This window comes from Miniopterus natalensis, chromosome 13 (assembly GCF_054644295.1).
Source record: "Miniopterus natalensis isolate mMinNat1 chromosome 13, mMinNat1.hap1, whole genome shotgun sequence".
In the NCBI taxonomy this organism is placed as follows: domain Eukaryota; kingdom Metazoa; phylum Chordata; class Mammalia; order Chiroptera; family Miniopteridae; genus Miniopterus; species Miniopterus natalensis.
This window is the reverse complement of record NC_142093.1, coordinates 28,643,309-28,670,585: the sequence shown is the minus strand read 5'-3', so window position 1 is coordinate 28,670,585 and position 27,277 is coordinate 28,643,309. Positions and strand designations below refer to the sequence as shown.

Genomic DNA, 27,277 nt, shown 5'->3' with positions numbered 1-27,277 from the left:
TGGGAGACGCTGACAGTCAGGGACGCTGTGAGTGTGTGGGACAACGGCTGTATGAGGAATCTCTATAAATCCCACTCAATTTTGCTGTGAACCTAACTCTTCTATAAAAATTAAGCCTATTAAAAAAAAATCCAGGGCAATGCTAAAGCAGATGGGATGCTGAGGCGACAGAAGAGCTCACTGGGGGTATGTGGATACTCCAACGCGAATCCGCACCTTAACTCACTGTGGTCTTGAAAGGATCCAATGAGGTAATTCATTTATTTATGAAAAAGTAGTTTTTAAGGCACAAGGCTATTTTCACGCGATATAAGTCTCTTTGTTCCTGGCTCTGAATTCACTGTCATGAGTCTTGAAAGGGAAGGGGACAGCACCCAGGCAGACTTATCATTCCTGCTGTGAGTAGGAAGGAGGACTATCTTGGCAACAGCTAGTTCAGGGTCAGTCACTCAAAATCGCACGCGGTGAACGTGGCAATGGGCTTCAAGGCTGGGAGGGGCAGCTGGGTGGGAAAAGCAGTCAGGGTAAGACGGCAGGTGCCAGAGCAGCTGCCTTAGAGCAACAATCCTCCTGCCACCGTCCCTTTCTTGTCCTTCCCTCTTTCCTACCCTCCTCAGAGGACTAGTGACTGTTCACTAATTAACCTATTCCTGTTTCCTCCCAGAGGGGTGGTGAATTTGTTGTCTCCCCAGCAGGCCTCGTGTCATCTATAATTTTATTACAGAAAAAAATATAACACTTTGTTCTTCAGAAACAGGAATTAAAGGAGGATATTAATTGTATTGCAACATCAGCAAAAACATCAAATAATTTACCTGTTTATTATTGCCCATTTTCTCTCTCTAATGTTTGTGAAGACAAGTTTTCTCAGTTTTATATACGGCTAGATCCCCAGTGGCCGGCATGGAACAGATGCTCAATAAGAATTATTGAATGAATAAAATAAAACACCAAAAAAACAAACATTTCTTGAGTCCATGGAGATACCAATAAATAAAAGACAATATCCTCATTCTTGGTGAGAACATTCAAAGATGGAGGGATATATTCATCTATTTACAACATACAAAAACTTATGGAACACAGCAAAAGAAGTTTAAAGGGGAAGTTCATAGCAATAAAAATCTACATTACCAAAGAAGAAAGATCTCAAACGAACAACCTAAGTTCATACCTCAAAGAACTAGAAAAAGAACAAACTAAGCCCGACGTCAGCAGAAGGAAATAACAAAGATCAAAGCCAAAATAAGTGAAAACGAGACTAAAGAGACAATAGAAAAGATTAATGGAACTAAGAGCTGTTTAACAACAACAACAAAAAAGATTAGCAAAATAGCAAATCTTTAGCTAGACTTGCACAGAAGAGAGAGGACTCAAATAACATCAGAAATAAAAAAGATATTACAACTATTCCCAAAGAAGTACGAAAGATTATAAAGACTGTTATGAACAATTATATGCCCACAAATTGGACAACCTAGAAAAAATGGATGCATTCCTAGAAACATACAAGACTTCCAAGACTTAATTATGAAGAAATAGAAAATAAGAACAGACCAATAACAAGTAAAGAAATTGAGCCAGCAATCAAAAACCTCCCAACAAAGCAAAATCCCACACCCGATGACTTCACAGGTCAATTCTACCGAGCATTTAAAGAAGAAACAGTCAATCCTTCTGAAGAACCTCTTCCAAAAATTACCAGAGGAGGGAACACTTCTAAACTCCTTTTAGGAGGCCAGCATTACCTCCTAAAACCAGACAAAGACACTACAAGAAAGGAAAATAATAGACCAATATCCTTGATGAACATAAACGCAAAAATCCTCAACTAAATATTAGCAAACCAAATTCAACAATACGTCAAAAGAAACTTACACCGTGATCAAGCGGCATTAATTCCAGGGATACAAGGATAGTTGAACATTTGCAAATTAATCAATGTGATACACCACATTAACCAAATGAAAGATAAAAATCATATAATCTCAATAGATGCAGAAAGAGCATTTGCCCATGAGAAGCATGAATATGCCGCTTCTCCCCATGGCCTCCCGCAGCGTGTCCAGTAACTAGGCTAAATGGCTTGAAAACCAAAATTTCTCCCAAAGATCTGGCATTGTATTTGCTCCAGAGTACGAACATTTAATCCCCCATCACCCTCACTATTTTTTACCACCTTGTTTGGGGGAACAAATTCAGAAAGGTACAAGAATATTGTAACAAACAACCATCTGGAACTGACAAATGTTAACATTTTTAAAACATCTGCTTTGTCTTTTTTTAGAAAGAGGTTTAGGAGGAAAGAAGAACCTTCCAACTCAGCCAAGACTGAGGAGCCGGCCACGTTATGCAGGGTTTCCAGGCTGCGTCCAGGGGGCTCCGGGATTCCTCGGAGGAGCCCCGGGGCCCGGCCAGGACAGGGCCCGGACATGAGAACTCAGGACGCAGAGCTTGAGCATCCCACCCTTGCTTTCCCCTCCGCACCTCGTGATCTGTTTTACAGGAGATCTCGTTTGAAAAAAGGGTTCTGCTGAAGCAGCCAACGTGAGGCAGAAAAGCTTTACACAAGGCAAAGGCAGTGAAGTTAAATTAACATGGATTATTTCTGGCTAAATATGGGGAGGAGAGGAGGAGAGACAATGAGAGGAGTTGTTCCATTTTCATTGTTTACAACATAAACTTAATGAGCTGTGAACACTTTCTCTCAGAAACCAGCTCAGGCTCTTCACAAACACTCAGTTCTCCAAACAGATAAACTGCATTTTGTCATATCAGCCGAGTCAACCCCAGGGGGCCACCTAGGAAGACAGACAGCACACAGCCATTCTCACTTTCGAAATAACCGTTTCCAGTAGAAATTGCTTCCTGAAGACACCTCTGTGGGTACAGAATTGTATTCAGGTTTCCTAATAATGTTCTGTTTTCACCATTTCTGAACCCAACTGCTGTTCTGCACGCAAGAGTGACAAAGAGAACAGCACAGTGTCTTCTGGGCACGTCCTGGAGAGGCCCGGGGAGTGGCGCGTGCATGCTTCAGAGATCTTTGTCAGTATGAACTGAAGGCATTGCGCTGAATTTGTAAGGTGTCCGCATCTTGGATACCACGGTTTCTGCCACTGGGTGAGAAACGCGGGGCTCTGGCCTGTGCTTGGTGCAGGCAGCCAGCAGATGGCGGGAGACAGCAACCCCCCACTTAACCCTCAGCAAATTCTCACCAGTCCTCGGCCACTTTTACATCCGGAGGGTGGGAAAGCACCCTTCTGACCCTCTCTGCAACACCTGAAACCCGGGCATGGGGACATCTAGTCCTTGAAAATCATGAATATTAACGCACACCTAAAGGACACTGTTTATTTTCCACTAGTTCACAGACTGGATCTCTATCCCAGCCCCAGCCCCTCCCAGCTGTGTGACGTGGAAAGCTATTTAACCTTTCAAATCTTCAGTTTCCTAATCTGTAAAGTGGAGAGAATATTAGCCCTCACACTTCCTAGCATTGCTTAAGGATTCAATACAATAATATATTAAAAACTTCACCCAGTATCTGGCACATAGTAAATTAACCAGTAACTGCAAGTTGTTATTTTAACCAGGAGGTTTGGGTGCTTTGTGTGGTCTTTTTATTAAATTCATATCTCAGTGGAGAACAACTTGCTTTACATGTGGTCTGATTCTGGCCCTGGGAAGGGTTGGAACCCGGAGCAATGAAGAAATTGCTGCAGCCCTGGCCAGTGTGGCTCAGTGGTTAGAGTGTCGGCCCGAGCACTGACGGGTTGGGGGTTCGATTCTGGTCAAGGGCACATACCTGAGTTGCAGGTTCAATCCCCGGCCCTGGTCGGGGCATGTGCGGGAGGCAACCAATTTGTGTCTCTCTCGCATTGATCTTTCTCTCTCTTTCTCTCTCTCTCTCTCTCCCCTCCTCCCTCCCCTCCCTTCCACTCTCTTTAAAAAATATCCTCAGGTGAGGATTAATAAACCAAAAAAAAAAAGGAAAGAAATTGCTGTATATGCCCCCTTGTGTTATAACTTATTTGTTATCACTCTGATGTGCTAGCACTGCAGACTCTCAGAAGGAAAGGCTGTGGTTCAACACACAAAGAGAGAACAAACTATTCTGGGAATAAGAGGGCCTTTTCCCCCAATTATTTGGCCCAAGAAGGGAAGTCTGGCAGCAGGGAGGGAGTTGGTACTTATTAGTGATCTTAAATCTGGTGTTCCTAGGCCTGACATATGGTAAAAGACCAAGAGCAGCTGCTCCTCCCCTTACTGTGCCTGAGTCTACATGGAAAGTGTTTTAAAAAGACAGATGCCTGGACCCCACCCAGCGATTCCTCCCAGTGGGTCTGCAGGAACCTCAGCTCCCCAGGGCTGAGAACCACTTGTTGAGAACCATCACCAAGCTGCTCCCCAGCGAGTGCGTTCTCAGACTTTAGCCAGATTGTTGAAAATTCTGATTTCTGGGCTGAATCCCCAGGCGATTCTAATGCAGTGATCCTTCAGCCACGTGCTGGAAAACTCCACCCTGACGCATTAGAAAGCCCAAGCCCTCAGGAAAAGAGGGCGACTCATGAAACCACCCAAGGGACCAGAAGAACAATCGAGGTGCTTGCTCCGTCTCTGTCGGGAACAAGGCTGCTCTCCGATTGGAGAGGTGCTCTCTGAATGTTCGGTACCAGGGGTTCTCAGCCACGGAGAGAGGTGGCGCTCTGATCAGGACACTTCCCTGGTACTTTCTACGAACTCCTGGTCCCTGGGGGCCCAGCTGGAGCACGGCAGGCTGACCCAGCAGAGAAGGGGCTGCTAGGCCATCCTGAAAACTTTGACTTTTCTGAGGAAAACGGGAACCCCTGCAGGGTTTTGAGGGGAGGAATAATGTGATCTGGCTCATAAATTTCCAACAGTGCCCCTGGCTGCTGTTCTGAGAGTGACGGCTGAAGCAGGGACAGAAGCAGCCGCAGTAATCTCCGTGCAAGACGGTGGCTCAGCCAGCGCGTGGGCAGCGGGGCCGCCGAGAGGTCTGAGGGGCACCTTGCGTCTCTGCGACTTCAGCCTCCTAACTCCTGCTGGGCACAGGGAATGCCGCCTGACCTAGCGCAAGATACCTCGCAGGATGTGGGGCTTATAATCATTACACACAGCGAGGATTCAACAAATAGGTGCTGAAAATTAAAACAAACACACAAAAGACTCCAATACAATGCCTGAAGCATGCTTTTTAGAAGAGCCTATTCGGTTTGTAAGCACCTATCTGACACTTAATAGATGCTTAATACCCGATATTGAATGGGTAAATAAATGAATGATATACTTTATACTATGTGAATAATTACTGTATTCCTCCAGACGTAATCATTTACAGCCATTAATTCAAAGTATTTTATCACCATAGATGTAATTTCTTTTCGTTGACTTGCTTTAAAAGTCATTTTTGGCTTCTCTTGCTACTACTATAAGTCATTTAAGCTTCATTATTTTACCCAGACTTATAAATTTGTTTTAAAAATGACCAGACTCAGAATGCACTGCTATGAAGTTTGATGTGAGATCTGAGTTAAGTCCCTAATCCTGCATTAGCTTGATGCCAGTGACCCTGAGCCTCTTTCTGCTAATCTATAGGATGAGAGCATTCCACACACTAACACCCAACATCTCTCCCAGCTTGAAAATTCCAGGATTTGACAGTCACTAAAAAATGTATTGAAGGTCCACCAGCCCATATATATATATATGTAATCTTTTTTAAAAATATATCTTTATTGATTTCAGAGAAAGGAGGGAGAGATAGAAACATCAATGATGAGAGAGTCACTGATTGGCTGCCTCCTGCACACCCCCAACTAGGGATCAAGCCTACAACCTGGGCATGTGTCCTGACCAGGAACTGAACCGTGATCTCCTGGATCCTAGGCAACGCTCAACAGTTGAGCCACGCCTGGTCGGGCCATCCCATATATTTGAAATGCTTTGGGGTCAGGTATGTTTGGGAATTCAGAAAATTTTGAATTTGGGGCTCACGTCATACATCCAATGGAATCTGGGCAGCACCTTTAAAGCAAGTATTTCTGCAATGAATTGTATGAATATTCATACAGATGAAGACAATAAACAGCCTCATATAAGTTCATGTCAGGTTTTTGTGCCAAATAAGTTATAAAAATATTTGGGGGGAAAATTAAGTTGAATCCTTACTTTATACCATATACAAAAATTAACTCAAAATGAATCAAAGACTTAAATATAACAGCTAAAACTATAAAACACTTATAAGAAAATGCAAGGAAAAAGCTTTATGAAATAGTATTTGATAATGATTTCTTGGATATGACACTAAAAGCACAGGTAACAAAAGAAAATAGCTATATTGGACTACATCAAAATTAAAAACTGTTGTGCAGCACTGGACACAACAGAGTGAGAGGGCAACCTATAGAATGGGAGAAAATATTTGCAAATCATATACTGATAAGAGGTTAATATCCAGAATATGTAAAAAACTCTTACAACTCAACGACAAATGGTCAAAAAGACAAAATGGATTTTATGGTGGGCAAAGGACTTGAATAGAAATTTCTCCAAAGATAATACAAATGGCCAACAAGCTTATGAAAAATGTTCAACATCACTAATCATTAGGGAAATGCAAATCAAAACCAAAATGAGATGCCACTCCCTACCTATTAGAATAGCTATTATTAAAAACACACACAAAAACAAACCCAGAAAGTAAGTGTTGGCAAAGATGCAGAGAAACTGGAACTCTTGCATACTGCTCACAGGAACGTAAAACGGCGCAGCTGCTACGGAAAACAGTGCGGCAGTTCCTCAAAAAGGGAAATAGCACATGATTCAGTAGTTCCACTTCTGGATATACAGCCAAAGGAATTGAAATCATTCTCAAAGAGATATTCGAACACTCATATTCACTGAAGTATTATTCACAATAACTAAAAGGTGGAAGCAACCCAAACGTAAATCAACAGGTGAACAAACAAAATGTGATATATACACTGGAACATTACTCAATCATAAAAACAATGGAAATTCTGACACATGCTACGACATGGGTAAACCTTGAAGACATTATGCTAAGGGAAATAAGCCAGTCACAAAGGAGCAAATAGTGTATAACTTACTTACATCAGGTCCCTGAACTAGGCAAATTCAGAGACAGAAAGTAGAATGGTGGCTGCCTACCAGAAACCCATGCTCTTAACTTCCACTAACATGGTAGCTATTACTTTAAAGCTATTTTTTAAAATGATTTCTTTGTCTTGTTTTTCTCTATCACTTATTTATTTGTTTACTTATTTTCAGACAAGATCGGGCTTATTCAGGGTGGTATGGCCGTAGACTTGTTTATTTACTTTCAGAGGCCGGGTGCGGTCACATTTAGGGTCACCAACTTGTCCAGAACTTCCCCATTTTTACCAATGCAGGTCCCATTCCCCAGAACACCACTCAGTAGTTTTAACATTATGTTTATCCTTGCACCAGGACCACTGCCAGTACATACAGATACCTTTGTGTAGATTTTAAAAAAGGGGGCATCCATTTATTTTTAACATACTTTTAATCTTGTATTTGCCATATTTATGTAAATTGTGTCAAGTCCTTTGTGGAATAAGATGTGTACAGAAAAACAAATACAAATACAGAACTTCACGCTGAGTTCAACACTCAGAGTTATGGGTAGGTATTAATACATGTATTACCTTTATATCCTTGTTCTGTCTCCCTGAGATCAATTTTGGTTATTGGCTTGAAATCAGTATCCCATAATCGTATACACCCGTCACGTCCACCGGTGGCAAAGCCTTCGTCACAGGCATACATGCTAAAGATCCCAGCCTGTTAATTAAGGCACATAATACTCAATGCTGCCATCATTCTAAATGCCATCGTGGCTGGGTCTTGATGATTAAAAATAAAAACAAAAATAAAAACAAATCCCTTGTTCTCTATTAAAATCCAGACAATAAAACAAGCAGCCATTTATAGTATCCTTTATTTTAGCTAGATTAAAAATTAATCATAGGAACCACCAGAGCAAACTAGTTCAAGAGCTCCTTTGCCATTACTAAACTGGTGACAGGTTGTAAAAAAACTGTTCAGAATTCCTTGGTTAAAGCAAACAAGTGATCGTTACAAAGAAAAGATGCAACAGTGGAGGGGTTTAACATAAATTGCTGCCCAAATAATCAAGTAAAGATACGTGGCCTGGGAACATAAACATTTCTACAGGTATGAACGCATCTCAATGAGCTCAAGAAGGCACCACCTGAGCCTAACTGAAAACATAAATTACAGTGGTATTAGCTTAAACGTCACCGAAGATGCTTTTTCACACCTGAAGTAGTTTCATAATTTAAAGATGTTTCTCTGCAGGAAAATATTTTATTTGCTCTGTTTGAAAGTGTTACAGGTAAGGAATGTTGACGTCAGATCCAGAGTAAAGAGAAATTAGGTTACTAAGGCGGCTCTTTTATGAATGAGGACAACTACTGACCTCTCCATTGTTTAAAAAGCTGTTTCACAATAATCAAAGCCAAGAAAATTGGTCTTGACCATATAAAACAATAAAAGATCTAACATTTCATAGCTCTTTGCTAAGAGTTGTTTAGACTTTTCTTCCTATTATAAGTAATAGGGGATCAATTTGGAGGCGATACGGAAAGGGCCATCAAGTCTCTATAACATTTTACCGCATTTCCACTTACTACAATAGGCCTTACCATTGGCATCATCTCCATTTTCTCATCTGTAGACACAGCAATGCAACGATTTTAATATGTGTCAAAATCGAGCAGAATGGTTGGAAGCAATCTGCCCTGTTCCTGCAGAGCAGACTATCCACACAGAGTGTGTCAGTGGCTGCCGTTTGCATTTTAAGAGCTTGTGATGTGGAACTGGATGCGAGGGAAATCTACCCTACTAATCAATGGAAAAACAGTTGTCTCCACCGTTGCTAATCAAGGTGCGGGCCACAGGTCAGCAGCAGCGACATCATCCCAGACCCACCGAGTCAGGATCTGCACGTCAGCACGACCTCCAGGAGATCTGCAGGCGCAGTAAAGTCTGACCAGTGCTGGTGGGTAAGAAACTGATGATGAAATGGTTCTAGTCTTCTGTGGAGCTACTGTCGCTGACTAACGACACTGCTCAGCCAACCAGTGGCTGAGGTGAAGGCTAATGAAACTATGATGCTTTTGAAATATTTCTTTTAGGAAAACAAAAAAATTTGTGAAATCTTTCAGGCATGTTTAGAAAGTGTTCAGCAGAGGTGGCCGATCCTAAAGCAATGGGGGGAAAAATAGAGATTTGGGACCTTAACTTATTAAATAAATCACACGAAATTTCCACATGGGGGTACTTACACTATGTGCTCCTTGGATGGTGCGGACTAAATTGAGCCCTTTCCAGACATAGATGTCCCCATTTAGAGCACCAGAGTAGGTGATGTCTTCTTTGGCACACGCAAGGCAAAGGATGGTCTGAAGATCCCCTGTTTTGCCAAATATCCCTCTTTTTGCAGTCAGGGCATTTCCACATAGTGTCCAAAACTAGAAAGTAAGTGATAAAATAAATAGATCCCAAAATAGAATATTCCAGTGTATCTCATTATTAGTGTTTATTTGCTTATGTTTCAATACAAGTTACATAATTTGCTGTGGATGAACTAGGGACACACAATTTGTTTTGCTGTGGCAGCAGAGAATTGCAAAGCATTTCAGCCAACTAGCAGCATAAAAAAAACTCAGAATGTTCAAAGTTCCAAAATTCCAAGACTTTGCTAACTGTTAAATGGTAATTTAATACAAAATGTCACTGTTCCCAGAGTTGGAATAAAGTGGGTGAATCATCATGTTTTTGTTTGATGTCTTGTCAAATTACACAACTAGTACAGGTTCATTGTAGAGAAGTTTAGAAATACAGGAAAGATAGAGAGGAAAACTGAAAATATCCACAACCTCCTGCTAACACACTGAAATATCTTCTAGGCATTTTTTTGGTGTGTATAAATATATTTGGAAACAAGTTCTTTCTAACTAAAAATGTTATAAATTTTCACTGTAAAAATGTTACTTAGAAATATGTTTTTAAATATAAGCTGTATTTCCATAGAGCCAAATAAATGACTAGGCATTTCAGTTTTAGTGGTATAATTTATCATGTGGAAACCATAAGCACAAAGCTTGAGCTACTTTATAGAAGGCAGCAGGGAGAGCCCCATGGTTATACAGAAATTAAATATTTTGCTTTGACATAGTTTTTAAAAAATATATGAAATGGTATAACTTTAGTGCCATATATATAGTCCCTTGCAGCTTATAGTGGAGTGGCTCTTTACATATGTCTAGTTATTTAATCTTCCTAATACCCTTGAGAAGAGACTAAGACATATATTACTATCCCAAAAGTAAGGGTTCAAGGGGGGTTATACATGACAAAATATTGAAATCCTGATCTTTGCCTTGAGAACTTTAAATCTAATGAAGATACATATAAAACAAGAGATCATTTTAAGACAGCATATTCAGAATACATACAAGTGGCAAGAGATTTCAGAGAGAGAGCAAGCTGAATTAATTGGGATGAGCAGGAGTAGGATATGGATGGGTGGTGAGGAAGGCATTGCACTGGGGTTCAGGAGAGCAGGATTAGGCAAATCTAGGTGACAGGAAATGTGTGAGGAAAAACCAGTGACAAACCTAATATTTTTGTGCCTGCAGGAGAGGAAACAATGGTGATCCTCTCAGAGCAGTTGGGCGTCAAAAGAAGCAGTTCTGGGATGGCTGTGCCACCAGGAAGGCTGGGACTCAGCCAGCTGTGGAGGAGGTGGCCCTCGGGGAGGAAGAGAGACAGGTGTGCAACCCTTTGGGACAATACACGATTCTTCTCTCATTAAAGAGGAAAGTGTCAACTCGGGTGATTCATTTCTTTGGGTATTGTTTTTATGAAAAGGCACGAAAGTACACATGGAAGGAATAAAAGGATCTGGGAGGAGATAGGTATAAGCTTTGATACAATATTTAACATTTAAGTATTAACTTTGAACCTGAACAACCTATTAGACATAACTATGTACCACATGTGAAAGAACTTGCTGTTCGTGGCAGACACTTTTTTTCCCTCACTATGTCTCCCCAGGTGTGAAGATGAAAAGGAGAATATTTATTTTGTAATTATTGTCCCTGTAACTTGGGGTGTGTACCTCTGGTCTGAGTTACTGAAATATTTCTAGATGGACAACTACAAAAAATAGAGACCATTATCCTCAGACACAAAGGGTTTCTGATAAAAATTACCCAGTCAGATGGTATCATGTAGACATAAAACATTCCAAATAGTCAAATGATTCTCTAAAGGGGCACAGATAAATGTAATGCCAGGACAGGTATGAGATTTGCTCCGGAAAATGGCAAATCTTTGACACGATCTCTGCTTGAGAATATTTTCCTGTTTGGAAAATAGTGACAGTTTCGGGTAGCAACACATCATTAAATCCACATCAGAGGAAGAGTCGTTGTCTCTCTTCTCCAGTCTCCACTCACTGACTGAAAAGCAAATTTCTTTGGAACTGGAAGTCACCTTGGAGTTCGCCTGGCACAGGTAATCTCCAAGGTCCTTCCGCCTGTGGCTAGAGGCTGGAGGTGCAGCGATGCCCACAAACCCGACAAGCTCATGTGCTGTGAAACCAGCCAAGCAGACAGTGCTCAACTGTCACTGTTTTTCCAGCGCGCATTTCAGATCACTGTAATTTGCCTGTTTGGAAAACCAGAAAGAGTTTCATCCTGGCTACAAACATTTCACATAAAAATACTTTCGTGGAGTGCATAAAGATTTTGCGTTCACCTTGTGGCTGGAATCATTCATTTGCTATTGGGCGGCTGTGGGGGAAGGAGTGGGGATCCTAGAATTAGGTGTTGAAAATACAGGTAGTGAAAATAATTTGTGGAAGCCTGTTGAAATGTGATGTGAATTTCTTCCTAAACAAATTAATAAAGAATGGCTGAGTGGGCATTTGCAAATTCTTCCATTTGAGGTAAAAAAAAAAAAAAAATGCTTGTTTTTGCTTAGGAAAAAAACGCCTAAATCTGATGAAACACAATTAACAAATCTAACGGGATAAGCAGCTCTCAGTGTTTTCAAATGAGGTTCCAGAGTTTTACCCTTCTCTGCTTTTAGATTTAACTGATTAAAAGTTACAGTTAACCAAGGGTACAAAGAAATGGAGAAGCTAGAGAATTCGATCAATTAAGCAGCTAATCTATTATTTTTAATAGTCTGGTTTGGGGCGGGACAGGAGGTTAAGCCAAGTACAATCATTAAAGAAATAATTTCTCAGTGGAAAGAGCTCTACACAGGGAGCCAGGGACAGAGTTTAAATCTTATCTGTGCCACCACTTTTGTGAGCCCAGGAAATGGGAAAAGAGGTTAACATTACTGCGCCCCCACTGGTTCCGTACACTGTTTAATGCACCAATAAATTCCGGAGGTAGCTGTCCCCTCCCTTTTCCTCCCTAGAAGAATAAACTCAGCCTCAGAGAGATTAAATAGCCTTCCCAGAGTCAAGCAGAGGGAAATAAAACCGACATTCACTGCAACCTCCTAGGCCTTGGCTTCCTCACTGTAGAGTATGCAGGTTGGATGACGGCTCCCGGATCAGGCTCTCAGACTCCCAGGCAGCTGCCTCTTGGAATCAGGCTCAGCCTGAGCTCACGTATTTCTGTCCTTGTGGCTCAAAGAACAACTCAGTGCCTTTGCCATATTTTAGACTAATCAGAAACTCATATTGGCAGATCCATATCTTTGACTAATAAAAACTGTTAAGGTAATAAATATTTAATGGCTACAGTGTATTCTGTGGCCCAAATCTTTCCAAATATTGGTTCTCGTGGAAACAAAGTTTTAAAAAGAGGTTCTTAAAAAATTAATAAATAAATAAAAAGAAGTTCTTTGGTGATGAAAAACATTGATAATCTTTGAACATGTTATGGGCCAAGGACCTTTCTGCTCCCAGGTCCCATAATTCCATGGGTGACCAATGCCTCCTATTAACTCCTGACTGAGCCCTCCCCTGGGTCCTGCTGCCTTCCAAGCCCTTCCTACCAAACTCCCTACCCACCAAGGCTCAGGTCAAATAGCATCACCTTCCAGAAACACCATTCCTCTAACCACTTGGATCTCTCCTTTATCCCACAGGATTTCAGTTTTGCCTCTCAGACAGAATGTTCTGTTTTAATCTTTTAATTGCTCAACTTCAAACACATTGAAAATAGGGTCAGTTTTTATTCCTTCACATGGTACAAACTGAACTGTTTATCAAATTTAATGAGTTTTCTAGGTTTCCAGGTGGGCTGTGTAAAAACATAAGGAAGGATCCTCCAACTGCTGCTGGAGCAAAAAGTGCCTGTATTTCAGCAAACATATTCTCAGGTTAAAATCAGGTCTTTGCACAAGGATTACAAAATGTTTATGAAGCCCTAAGGTGTCAGTAGGACACCTTATGTTAGCTTCCTTCAAGATCAGAGAAGCAGGAAGGAAGGCTCTAAATTTAAAGGAAAGCAATGCAAAGTCGAGCAGTTTCTCAGCACCAAATTATATATAAACACCTAAAATTTCTTTTCATACAAGGTACCAAAAATTTGAAAAAGATAACTACTTTACCTTTATATGTTTTACTCCACAGCTAACCACTCTGTTTGGCTGATATGGATCCCAGGAAATATCAAAAATCTGTTTAGAAAATATTAAAAGTTGCTATGTTGGTCATTTACGGGTTTGCATTCTTTCAGATACCACCAGTCCCACTGCCAACACCCTACCCTGGCACTCAGGAAGCACTGTTACCTGCACAGACGGGAAAGTGGGGGACGGCTCCAGGGGTGAGTGGGGAATCGCTAACACGTCTCATCATCTCATGTATACTTACCTCAGGCCTGACTAGAGAGGTAAGAACAAAACGCTGTCAGGTTTAACTTTGTGCAAAGTAAACAAATGGTGATGATGTAGAATAATTTTTTGATCAAATTTCCTCTAGCTCTCCACAATGCTAATAAAACACTTTTGAGATAGTTTTACAAAATAAAAAGAATTATAAAATGCTTCATTTTAAGTTGGAAAATGTTAAATGGTCAACTACCACTCAGTGTGGCCAACGGTTTCTAGTGACCATGGAAGTTAATATTCCTGAACATACGGGAGAGACATCTATCCAGCACTCACTCGGTCCACCGAAAACAGCTCTTCAGACCATCATTTTAATCTGATCCGAAATACTATTGTATTTTCAGTTTTCCAAGGAACTGAAAACATATTTGCTAATATTATTCCTGGAAGCAGGCAGCTTCCAGGCAGTTCTGTTTCTATTTGGGGGACAGGGAAGAGAAGACTGTCACCCTGTAGGGTCAAATCACCCATGGCAATTGGAGAATCTGATTTAGTGGGTCTGAAATTGGGTCTGGGCACCTGCACTTTTAAATAGACCTCAGGAGATTCTGATGCAGGTGGTCCATGGACCACGTTCTGTGAAGCTCTAATAGAAAGAAGAACCAATTGCCAGGGCCAGAGTCTAGACCAGAAAGCACTTAGGCTGCTAACTTCTCATCACATAGGAAGGAGGAGGGCCTATCACCTGCAGTCAGGTAGAAAGGAACACTTATGGACCACAGAAAGAGCACTGAAGAAAGATACTTGGTCCAAGTACCAATGAGGCCCAAGTTCCCATTTTAGCTATGCAAGCTCAGGCAAGCCTTTGCATCTCTAACTTTAACCTCATCTTCTCTAAAAGGAATGACACCTCAGTTTTGCTATGAGGTCAATTAAGATAAGGTATGTATGATCATTTAGCAGGCTACAAAGCACTCATTATACCAATGAGCTCTGGGGATTAAGTATTTTGGCCACTAAAATAATCTTGAAGATATGTGTTTGCCCACAAGCAGCCAATAGTCATTCATGTTAGCATCAGTAATAAAGAACAAAACTGGGTGTGATACGAATTATGGGGTCTGGGAAGACAATGTTCTAAAAGAACAGTGTTTCATTAAAACATTCTAGGCTGTTAAAACTACAGAGTTCTCACTAGAGTAGCATTGCACTTCTTACAATCTATTCCTAACTGGAAAGTGTACAATACAGTAACAAAGCAACAGGAAATTCATGTATTGACACAATCCAATTCAATTTACTTTATAAGATACAATGGGATCACAGCATAAACAGAAGCAGTAACATCCAAAATGTTAGTATTGCAAATATTTTCAACCTGTTCATTAAGTGCTAAGTTAACACCAATTAAATACCAATAAGTTAATACCAACACCTGGGGGTAGAGCCCAAGCATTACTATGTTGTAACATCACCTTAAGAGTATTTTAATGTGTCACCAGGGCTGGGAACCATTGGGCCAAGGGATGCCACGCTTCTTCCAACACTCAAGTTCCACGCTGGTCACTCCTGGACCTTCTGAGAACTTAATCCTTGAGTACAATTTGCCCAAATGTGTGACAATAACTATTGGGTTCCCTTAATACCACAATTCTCCATAGATGACTATACTATTAATATAAATAATATTTTTAGAGTTCACACAAAGCAGGAGACAGCGAATTTAACATTTAATTAAGGCCTCATTCTGCATGGGCACATAATTGGGCAGAAATAAAAAACAACTAGGAATCAACGTAAGACAATCATGCAAATCATTTTTTTTCTAATTCATTATTTTTTAATTAGAAAATCAAGACAGTAAAGCAGCCAAATTATTTTAATTATGCAAGTGAATTATTTTGTGAATAATTTCTAACAACTATTTCCATTTCTAAATGAATACATCTAAACTTTGCATATAATTTCAAATTCAATTCTATATTGATTTTACGAGGAAACTATGAAAAGCAGTAACAACTTAAAGCATCCGATCATCAAAAGAGGTGCCAACATAGCTATTAATCCTAAATTAATTTTGAAAAATGCTAAGTTTTTAAGGTGAATATGTAGGGAAAATATACACGAGGAAAATTTACTTTAAAAGTATTACAAACTTTGAGAAACTCTAGCACAACTCCCCCACAGTTATGCAGCCTACATGGCTTGATCCAAAACGGTCGTCTTACCCGGTCAGAGTGGCCCGTGGCAGAAGCCAGAAGTTTTCCCTTCCTCCAGTCCCAAATGCAGACCGTGTTTTTGGCATCCAACCCCACAGAGGCTAAACGCTGAGAATCAGAACAATAATTTAGTACCTAAAAATGATGGCAACATTTCCCATTATCCATGCCTTCTTTCAACAAATGGCTACTAATTACCTACTTTGGAGTCAAGCTTTGAGCTTCTCAGGGGGAAAAAAATCATTTCTCAAGATCCATCTTAAATCCAAAGCATATACTGAAATTTCAAAAACCTATCCATTGCAACCCATTTGTCATTCTTAAACATAGGAAATACATGTGCACAAATCTCATGAATCTCTGATTAATCAGTGGAGATCACAGGAACAGAACTTGAAGGCAGGGTTTAAATCTCATTTTTAAATTTAAGATCTTAATGTGAGATTTAAGAGAGCCTAGGATTTTATAGTCTGAAAGCCTCAATAAACTGCTAAAATTAAAGGGTTTGGCAAACACATGGAGGAGAAATCCCAGAAATAAACATTATTTTCATTCTTCTTAATTTCCATGATTTCACAAACATCTCAAGTGACTAAAAAAAGCATAGTTTTAGTAAAAGTAAACTGGCACTCCATCACCCGGTCCAAATTCTTCGGGTTCATAACAGAATTTGTCCTCAAAGGGAAAGGAAAATTTAACATGTGTATACACAGCTTCAAAAGTATCCAAACACATATTAGGAACACCAAAATCAGAGGTCCTAGCAGGGTACAACTTCCAAGGAAAACAGCACTTGTGTAACAGATGGAGGTCTGGACCGGAAGTAAGTATATTTGGCTTCTCTTTTGACTTTGTGGGTAGCTAGACATAAGACCACAACAAATTAATTAACCTCCTTAAATCTCAGCTTTCCCATCTGTACAATGAATGTAAAATATTTGTTCTATTTACATAGTAGGACTTTCGTGTCGATCAGGGAAATAATGTAAGTCGAAGGATTTTAAAAATATAGTATTACCCAAGTATAAGAGTACCTGAGCTTATGTATTTCATCAAGTATGTTTGTGTGTGTAAGTGTGCATGTGGATGGAATGACAGACAGCCACATACGGCTAAATGTACACCTGTTATTATGTGGAGATTATTCAGGTTTCTTCACTACAGATAGCTTCCATTAGGAATATTTAGAATTAAAAATACGTAGTTGGAGGTTTTAAAGTGTGCCCTTCAGAAAGGAGGCCTTTGCTGTAATTTTTAATTAAGTGTTCCAGCAACGGAAATGATTTTAAGACATCGTTGTATTTTTATCCATATAAGAAAATTCCAAGTGGGTGAATTCCATTCAGCTTATTCTTTTTCATTTTTTTTAAATAGAAAAAGCAGTTAATATAAAGAGAGACACTAAAGCAAAGCCCACATTTCTTGGTGGAGAAAAAGCCAGAAGGCATCTATTTTGTTCATTTGTAGTGACAGACCCCACAGCTACCTGAGGAGCATTTATATTGCCTTCTGTGGCTTGAGAGGCGATGCCATTTGTCATTTTCGAAATGTCGCTCAGTTTGGGTGGACTCTGTCCAGGGGGTGGGGCGGGCCTGAGGCAACGGCGTCAGGAGCCGGGAAACCCGCCGGGCACTCTGCCCGCTGACAGCGAGTGGGCCCGGCGCCCCCGCAGCGGGAGCCACGGCGGCCGGTGACCCCCGGGCCCGGACATTCCCTCGGGACGCTTCAGAACAGCGGCTTTCGCCAGGTGGGCCCAAGAAGGTTTAAGATGAGCAACACCTGGCTGTTTAGTCAGGGGCACTGGCCTCTTCCCCTTCGACTGTCAAGTAAAACAACACGACAGCCGTCCAGCGCGAATGAATCAAAATGACCCTTTTATTGCCAGATCGGCCAAACAACCCGTTGTTGGCGCGCTGCAGAATTTCAGTAATTAGTTTCTGTGTGCCTGAGATGAAACAGGCTGGAATCACTGCGTTAGAGCAGATTTTGACGAAGGGTGTTTGCTGGAAAACCAAAAGCCAAAGCCGATGGGAGAAGGTGCGGGAGGCCAGGCCGGGCGCACTCTGCACCCGCCGGGGCCTGCGGGAGCCACTCGCCAGCTCCTGTCCCTTAGACGTGGGCGCGCAGGCCTGTCCCCGCCACACCGAGGACATTACAGAGCAGTGAAATCACTAAGAAATACGATGGCCCAGGGACTGCTTGAATTGAGGGCAAGTGGGTAGGAAGAAGTCTTCAGAAGTGACCTCAGGGGAAAGAGTCGAGGGGAATCTTCTCAGTGAATTATTAGGAGCTGAGTGTGCTGACAGCAAGGGGAACCAAGGCGATGCTCAGGGTTGTGGTGGAAGCTAACGATGGAAGACAAAGTGGAAGTGCTGAGTCAGGACGGGCCGGCCTGAGCAGCCTGAGCCCAGGGCTTCCTTTATGGAGGCTTTTCAACCAGATGGTGAGACTGGGGAACCAAAATGGGCTTCTTCAGAGCTGGGTGTCAGGGCCACAAGCTTGGAAAAGGGTCGGACAGACGAAGACTCTAAGAGGCCGCCGAGGGAGACAGCAAGGGCTGGTAGACTTTCTAAGCCTATAGGCTACACGTGTTATAATTCTAAGTGACTTATGAGAAAATATTAAAGGAAATGAAAATAGAAAAAGATCCATACCTGTCCATCTGAGTCGAAAGCCAGGCAGGCGACTCCATGTGTATGGACATCTTTAAGAATAGACACTGTCTGGACATTATAGGAATCCCATATACACACATATGGCTCCTTCCCAACTTGGCCAGTTGCAACAAGAGTTTTATCTGGGTGTAAGGCAAGGCTGAAAAAGAAAAAGGTCTCTTTTCACAGCCTCCTACTGAACACAGTTAAGAAAACAACTGATCATCTTTTATCCACATTTGTTCTCATTTTCACCATCTAACAAGAAAAAGCTGAACTGCTCCCCTCCCCCAAATAATTAATTACCCAATTGGTCTAAATATAAATGTTCAACTTTGGCAAGGAGAGGCTTAGCACAATTTAACAATAATTTCATCTGATTTTACCCACTTGATTACCTTGAAAATGAGACACTATTATAATTCTATGATTAGAAAATCTTCTACTTGTCTTTCTCTGACTGGCTTATTTCACTTAGCATAATGTTCTCCAAGACAAGCACCATATGATTTCACTCATATGTGGAATCTAATGAACAAAATGAACTAACAAGCAAAATAGAGACAGAGCGCAGGCTGACAGCTGTCAGGACGGGGTGGCTGGGTTGGGGGAGTGGAGGGATTGAGCAAAAAAAAGAAAAAAGAAAGAACTCATGGACAATAAATAAGTAAATAAAATTTGGGGGGGGAAATCTTCTATATGTTTCTAAAACTGTTCTATGTCATGATATTTACTTACTGATTTTTGAAAATATTATTCAGCTTTCAGATTAGCTTTTGACTTTAATTTAGGGGAAATGCTGTTGCTAGGAGAAAGTGCACTTCTCAGAATTAATGAAACCTGCTTGCAGAAGCCGGCTACCATACTCATTAGGATTTCAAAGCATGGAGGAGTCCAGAGTCAAGAGCTGTTTCTGTTGCCATAGATTAGGTATTTTAAATGAAACTGCCTAGTTTACATTGATTACTGTGACACCAAGAGTCCTAACTACTAATTACTATGCTTGTGGCTTGTGTGGCATTTTCCAATCAAAATAAAACTTAGTCAAATACCAACTAGAATTTCTAGGAGTATGTAGCAGTCAAGAGAGAGAAATGGTATCATTATAATTCCTAGCTGAGAACTCACTCTAATGTTTTAAATTCACTGTGTAAAGAAGTTGTGCCTTTCTAAAATTAGGTATTGGGAATTAAAACAAAACAAAAAGGAGCACCTTACCTATGAGAAAAAAACTAGCAGATGACTGTTTACACAGTAACAAAAGTAGGGTTTTTTTTTTCTTTTCAATTTCAGCATGATTTTAATAAAAGTATATGCTCTGGAATCAGGCCCCTGGATTTGTACATTGGCCGCCCCTTACTACCTCTAGTTCTTTGAACATATTGCTTGATTTCTTTTGCCTCTGGTTCCTCATCTATAAAATGAAGATACTCTATACAGATAGGTAATGCAATGAATATAGAGCATTTAGCACAAGACCTGGCACAAGGCACTCGACAGAAGTTTCTTTATCACCATCATTTGTGTAACTGGCATCGGGTAGATACAACCCACACATGACTGCCTCTGTGTGTGTAGCACATCTTTCAAAAACAGGCTATTTCCTGCTTCTCTCGGGGCTCCATGTGTGGTCCCCATAATTCTGCAGCCACCAAGCACCATAGGGTGTCACGGTGGCCTTCATGCCACTGTGGTCCCTTCCTGGACGTCCCAGCAAACCTAGTGCCACCTCTTCCTCACCAACGGGCCCACCCCGGCCTGTACCCCGGAGCTGAGTGCAGCTGGTCTTCCAGGAGTCCCCAGCACCCCACGCCAGGCCCGTGGCCCAAGCACGGCCTTAGCCGAGGTTTGCTCCCCTTGCACTCCGGCCTAGGCCGGGTGACCCCTGCTGCCGTCCTCCCTCACTGACCCTCAGAACCACTTCCCTGTCCCCCAGTTAAATGGATGACCAGAGACCTTTCTTACGCCAGAAGAAAAAACAAGCAACAGCAACAATCAAAAATATATTCAGAGACATGGAAGCATGCAACAGACAGGATTCTCAGAGGGAAGGGGTGGGTGGAAAGAAATTAGCCAAAGAACTTGCATGCATATGTGCAAACCCCACGGACACAGACAGTAAGTAGTGCAGTGAAGGCCTGGGGGGGGGGGGGGCGCGGGAGTGGGGAGGAGGGGTCAACGGGGGGGGGGGGAAGGGAGCATTTGTAATACTTTCAACAATAAAGATAAATTTAAAAATATAAGTAAATAGATAAAAATAAAAATGCTTGAGATACTTGGTAGATCCCTGAGGTTCAGAAGCACCCAGAATTTTAAAAAATCTTAATTCATCATTCTTTCTATGATTTCATGATTCCTGACTTTTCTCAGTTCCCTGAATGAAAGGCAAATGAAAAAAGTTTTCAACTAAAGAGGCCTTCAAAATATCAGTCTAAGTTATTCACTTAGCAGAGTGACCTAAAAACACCTCATTGTGGATTTGAAATATTTTTACTCTGATTATTGTTATTCTTGTAATTCATAGTAAAGCCCATAAATTTATCACATTTATGAAAAAGTTCACATTTGAACTGTTTTTTGTTTTGTTTTGTTTTGTTTGTTTGTTTTGGGCGGGGAGGTTGCCAGAAGTTCCTTTACGCTGTTCTTGAAATCATCTCTTCTCAGCCCATGATACCACATTGACCCATGTTCCTCCTTTGTCATTTGACTACATTAAGAAAATTATCGATTTCTCGAATTCTAAGCCAAGAGTCTCTGACCTCACTTCTCTGGCTTGCATGCAACACAATTGCTTAAAATGACTCACAATGTTCCTATTTATTCATGTCCACGTCAAGAAAAGGGAGAACAGAAAACAACCTTTATTCATTTGGCCAACTGTTACTTTCCTATCAGCTTCCCAGAAACTCCGCACCATTCATTTGGGTAACACAATAAAGCATCCATGTACCTTCTACAGCACAGCCAAAGGGCATTTACGTTAACTATAAATTTGTCATATCATTGCAACAGCACTTTTTACACCTCATAAGAGAGGGGCAAATAAAACGTGACCGACTTTAATCACTGGATTTGCAGGAGTATAATGTAAGGGATCAGTGATGGGGCCGTTGCTGAAACACTTATTTAACAAGCAGGTTTGACGCTACCATCAAAGTATCTATTCCCTTTTCCCCACATCTCTTCATTTAGAAATTCAAGAATTTCATAAAAAGTCATTTTGAGCAGGGTCTGTTTTTGTCTAATCCCAAAACACCTTTTGAAATTTTAGTTCAGAAGCATATTTTCATACCTGTCATTTAGATGTATATAAAACCAAATCCACCCCCTGCTGCATACTTCAAAATTGTTCTTTGCTCCTTCCACAGAGGTGCCCTGAGCCGAAGAAGCTACTCTACGGTAATGCCATCAGAGCAACCAACAGATTAAAAGAGAGGGGGTCCCTTATCAAGGGGCTCTGGTGGGAAGAATCATGACCCCTGAATTCCTTCTGATGAGATTTCATGAGAAATGACCAATTATTGTGTCCTTCCTTGGAGAAAATTACAGAAATGGAAAGTACCGCGATTGCACAAAATATCTGTTCTACTCTGGGCTTCCCTTCATCTCCTTTACCACATCATAACATGTGAGTCTTTCTGTGCCTGGAAGTATTGACACTACTTATTTATAGTTTAAGTCTACCTTCCATTTGAAAGTCCATAAATCCAAATCTCTGCTTTTCTAAGAAAACCTGCATTATAGTCACAACAGCAACGTCTTAATATTAAAACTTTCAAAATCAACTCCCTTTCACTGAGGGTCTCAGTACAATGGAGGTCTCATTCCACAGCTACATGAGGTTTGGTGTAATTCTAGATCCCTGCGGTACTCGGTTTATTGCAGTGATTGTATTGTACACATGGCTACAAACAAGGGATCAAGCTTTTGAAGAGCCACTTTTCTCCGTGAATATATAAATCTAGTTCCATTGGGAAATCCCATCCTCTGTTACCATAGCAATAGAAAGCACTGCAGAGAAGGATTTTCATCACCCTGCTAGGAGAAGGAATTGATTTGTTTCTCCAGGATGCCAGGAGGGCAAAAACATGTCTTTCTGATGTCGGATGCAATCATGAAGATTTCCAAATATGTTGTGTGGGGAGATGAGAATTAATAGGCTCGTGGAAAGAGACAGCCTTGTTTATGACTTTATGAGGTTAAACAAAAAACACTAATCAACACTAATCATGCTTGATTCCTGAAGGCAAAAAATTATATGTGAGTTACTTGTTCTGAATGCAGCATTTAAAAATGTTCATGATTCGCCCTGGCCAGTTGCTCAGTGATTAGAGCATCGGCCCTCAGATTGAAGGGTCCCGGGTTCGATCTGGTCTAGGACATGTACCTCGGCTGCAGGCTCCGCCCCAGTCAGGGCTCTAGTGGGAGGCAACCAATTGATGTGTGTCTCTCACATCGATGTTTCTCTCACTCTCCCCCTTCCACTCTCTCTGAAAAGTAATGGAAAAAATATCCTCATGTGAGAATTAAAAAAAAATGTTCATGCTTCTCACTTCACCTTTAAAAGCCTCATTTCATTTTTGCCGAGGTTACTTCAGTGATTCTTTCAGTAATAACTTTGTATGTTAGTTTTCTGGTTTTTTAATAGTCTCACCAGGAAAGTATGAGAAAGTCTTCTCCCTCCTTTCCCTGAAGATAACCCTGAGAGAACCTTCCCACTGTGGGAGGTTTAAGTACATCAAGGCGATGAGGCTGGACTTTCTGAGGACAGCGGGGAAGGCCGTTGCTTTCCTGGTGAAAAGGCACGGGAACGCTTTATTTGAACAAGGTGGCCTGGAGGTAGTGAGGCCTCGGGTGGGGATGCCAGCGTTCTGGTCCTGCCTGGTCCCTAGACCTACAGCTGGCCCTGGGGTACCACCACTGAGAGAGATCTCATCTGATGCCACAGAGAGCACCCCACCTTCCTGGTGGACTGAATGGGAATGAATACAAGTGAGAGCAATGTGGACGGGCCACCAGGGTCCACTGCCATGTTGCTGACCTGTGCAAGGCCCTGTAAATCCATGGTTGAGTAGTGGTCCCTCATCAACAACTTTGATGAGTGGTGCATCTAATGAGAATGAATGTGATTTCTAAAAATAAAGAAATACAACGTATCTTGCATGCTGAGTGTTTCCACACCGGTACTGGTATAAAGCTATATTCTAGCAATACCTTAATATCACATAAAAGACTGGTTAAGGGCACAGTGGTCCGGCTGCTTGGGATCAAACCATGCAGTGGCATGCTGGAGCCAGCTTGGACTAACCAGCAAGAACTGCTCAGTTTTTTTATGTTATTTACAATGTCACGGCTACAGAGAAGACACACTTTTAAGTTTATACTGAATTATTAACCTTTTATCCTTCTACATCTTAAGTCTAGACAATCAACAAAACAATGAACCAAGCCCTGATTCATTGCATTTGTTGATTTCTATGATGTAAATACTCCCACCATGGCTGATTCCAAATCACTGATATGTCACTAATATCGTGGTCATCCAAAGTTCAGAGCCAAGAGATACTGTTTATAGTTGACGACCCAAAAAAATAAAGGTATAAAAATATAACTTAAAGCTACGAAGACAAAATGTTAAAGGAATTTAAAAAAATAATAAATAAATAAATAAATATATATATATATATATATAAATATATAATAATAATAAAATAACCCTTTGGGAAGAAGAACGGAAGCAATGTAAGGATGGTATCTATAAGCTACATCCTCATGTATATCAAAAGGAAAGTTAAACATGTCTGAAATGAATGTCAAGAAATACCAATTAGCCCTGCCGGATGGCTCAATTGGTTGGAGTGTCATCCTGTACACCAAAAGGTTGTGGGTTCTACCTTTTGGTGTATGCACCCAGTGGGATGCATATGGGAGGCAACCAATTGATGTTTTTCTCTCTCTCCCCCTTCCTCTCTAAAATTAGTGAAAATGTATCCTCAGGTGAGAATTAAAAAAAAGAAATACTAATTAATCGCATTGTTTTGAGATATGGTGGTAACCACCAGAAGGAACAGTCATAAGAATTAAGTGTTTCTTCGGGAAATGGATTAAGGGTGGGAAAGGATGGGGCAGGGGAAGTTTTTCATTATAAGGCCTATAATTTTTTATTTGTGTGTCAATATTGCTTTGATACAAATATAAAAGTTAAAATAAATTAAAAATTAACTTATGCAAAAAAGTGGTTTGAAATCTTCCACAGGCAGGATAAAGGGAGGGATGTCTGATGACTATACGTATCCGATTCCTCAACCCCCAGATGTTCTCATCAAGTACAATTGTTACTGATAATGTGAATGTGATCAGCACTACTAGTCTTACAATTCATTCTTTGAAAAAGCAGGAATACTGCCTTAAGACTAACACAACAATTTGGTAATGAGAAGGTTCACTAATGAAAAAGATCTATGTGAAACCAGCTTTCTGGGGCTATTCATGCCTTTTCTCCTCTTTAAGCAAGGAGCATGACTCAAGCACTGAGGTTTATATTTGGCAGAAGTCCTATTAATTTAGGATAATTAAATATGCCAGTCATGTGCTTCAGAAAGGTCTGACTAAATACTTTAGAGAAGTCATTAGTGAATCCATCTGGTCTAGTGGCTTTGCCAGATGGCAAAACGTCACTACCTCTATTCCTTCTGCTCCTGGAATATTCTACCTCTATTGCAGAATCGCATGTGGTTATTTTCAGGGTAAGTCTTAATTTGCTAGTTTACATTACCAAGGGATCTGGGGAGTGGAAGGCAAGCCTAGCAATTGTGTTACACCATGCCAACTGAGGCACATGATTTCAAGGCCTGTTGTTCTACTGTTGAATTCAAAGTATCATTTCCACTTCCTCAGAATGTTCTACATCAAACATTTTCGATAGTGCCCCATTTGTCACTAGACAGTCAAAAGCACGAGGAGAGGTAACCAGCTATACTTCCCACCCGTGAAATTATAATACTCCAAGATGAGAAGAACCCTGGGCGTACTTCCTCCATCTGGTCATCTAAATGGAAAAGCAGCCAGTTCTGATTTTTTTAAATTACAGAGATGCACAGCTTTGTGAGAGTGCCTTAAACTCATGATCTTAGAATTGTTTTGGTTCTTTAGCCATGCAGAGTTCACCTTTGGCACTTACCAAATCCCTAACCAGTTGAGCCAAAATCCAAAGCATTGATGATGGCAACTTTAATACAGTCACTTCACCAACTGGTGTCGAAGCTAAATGCTTAAACCCAAGCGGTGGCAGGGGTCTGGAGCTGCTGGAGGCGGGTCTGGGATGGCTGGATGAAGGTATGAGGCAAAGACAGAGCCCAACATTTTACTGCCACTCTTAACCTCCAACCCCTCAAATATATTCTAGCGCTATGCATTAGGTTGAGCTGAAGCCCCACTCTTTCCTAAGAAAGGCCAGGTTTGCATATATAGTTGGCTGACTTGCTGGCTGATCAGCCGGAATGTACAGCGACGGGACTGCGGCACCTGGGAACCAGGCTACTGCGCTACAGCAACTCTCGCTCTTGGAGCTTTGGGTTTGTATTTTGCTCTTGATGACTAGCACCTCCTCTTCTTCCTTTTGTTTCTGTTTTATTTCTCTTCCTTCCCCTCCCACCTTCCCTTCCAATGTTTCTCTGTCCTTACGTGGTCTTTATGAAGCCTGCACCCTCCTTTGCAATCCCACTGCTACTGCTGTGGCGTAGGCTCCCTCCCAGCCTTTAGAAATCACTTCGTAATCCTCTGCACTTGTCACAGTCTACCTAGGTTCACAGCGAGGCCTGCTCTGAACACACCTCTCGGGCTGTGAGCCCTACATGACAAAGAATCTGATTTATTGATTATTTCACAGCGCCACCATCCACCACACGCACAGGCACACGCACACACATACTTACGCATGAACCCTCACCGGCACTCATCCACCTGCCCACGCACAGAGGCTTACACGCTCTCACCCAGACACTGCACCGCACTGCGCCTTGTACAGGAAACACTCGTTTTCATCTCTCTTACTTCTGATGCCCAGTGTATCTCGATCATTGTTTTTGCACACTCTGAGATCTCTAGATTTGGCCATATGTGGCATCTAGTTCGAATACCTGTTGTAATTTCCTTGTTTTCTGCTCCTGATCCTGCGGTTAGAGAGAGTGTGTGCAAGAGATAAGAATTCTGACTTTGGCGTCATATAGACGTGCATTTGATTCGAATCTCATCTCCACCATTTACTGACTGTAGGAAGGTCAAAACCCACGTTATGTCTCCGGGCCTCAGTTTCTCATCTGCCAAATGGGGTACAAGTAAACACTTAGCACAGGATCTGGGACTCAGTGAGCGCTCAATAAATAGTAGCTGTAAGTGACAAGGCTCTTCAGCATGGCAACTAAAATTATTTATTACCAAGTGAACTCAATTTAAAACCTTAAATACCAGATAAGTTACTTATTTTGATTTTTGGATGTAGAAAATAACTGA

The 27,277-nt window shown here is 41.2% G+C and overlaps 1 protein-coding gene across 1 annotated transcript in view; it reads right to left on the bottom strand.

Moving 5' to 3' along the window:
- The window catches only part of EML6 (EMAP like 6), a 178,220-nt gene that overhangs the window by 104,117 nt on the left and 46,826 nt on the right, over positions 1–27,277 (bottom strand). Inside the window, exons 2-6 of the mRNA XM_087823568.1 lie at positions 18,767–18,926; positions 16,122–16,220; positions 13,672–13,740; positions 9,378–9,563; positions 7,716–7,851 (exon numbers count right to left, since the gene is read on the bottom strand). Of these exons, the coding sequence (XP_087679694.1) occupies positions 7,716–7,851; positions 9,378–9,563; positions 13,672–13,740; positions 16,122–16,220; positions 18,767–18,926 (650 nt within the window). The remainder of the gene's footprint in view (positions 1–7,715; positions 7,852–9,377; positions 9,564–13,671; positions 13,741–16,121; positions 16,221–18,766; positions 18,927–27,277) is intronic.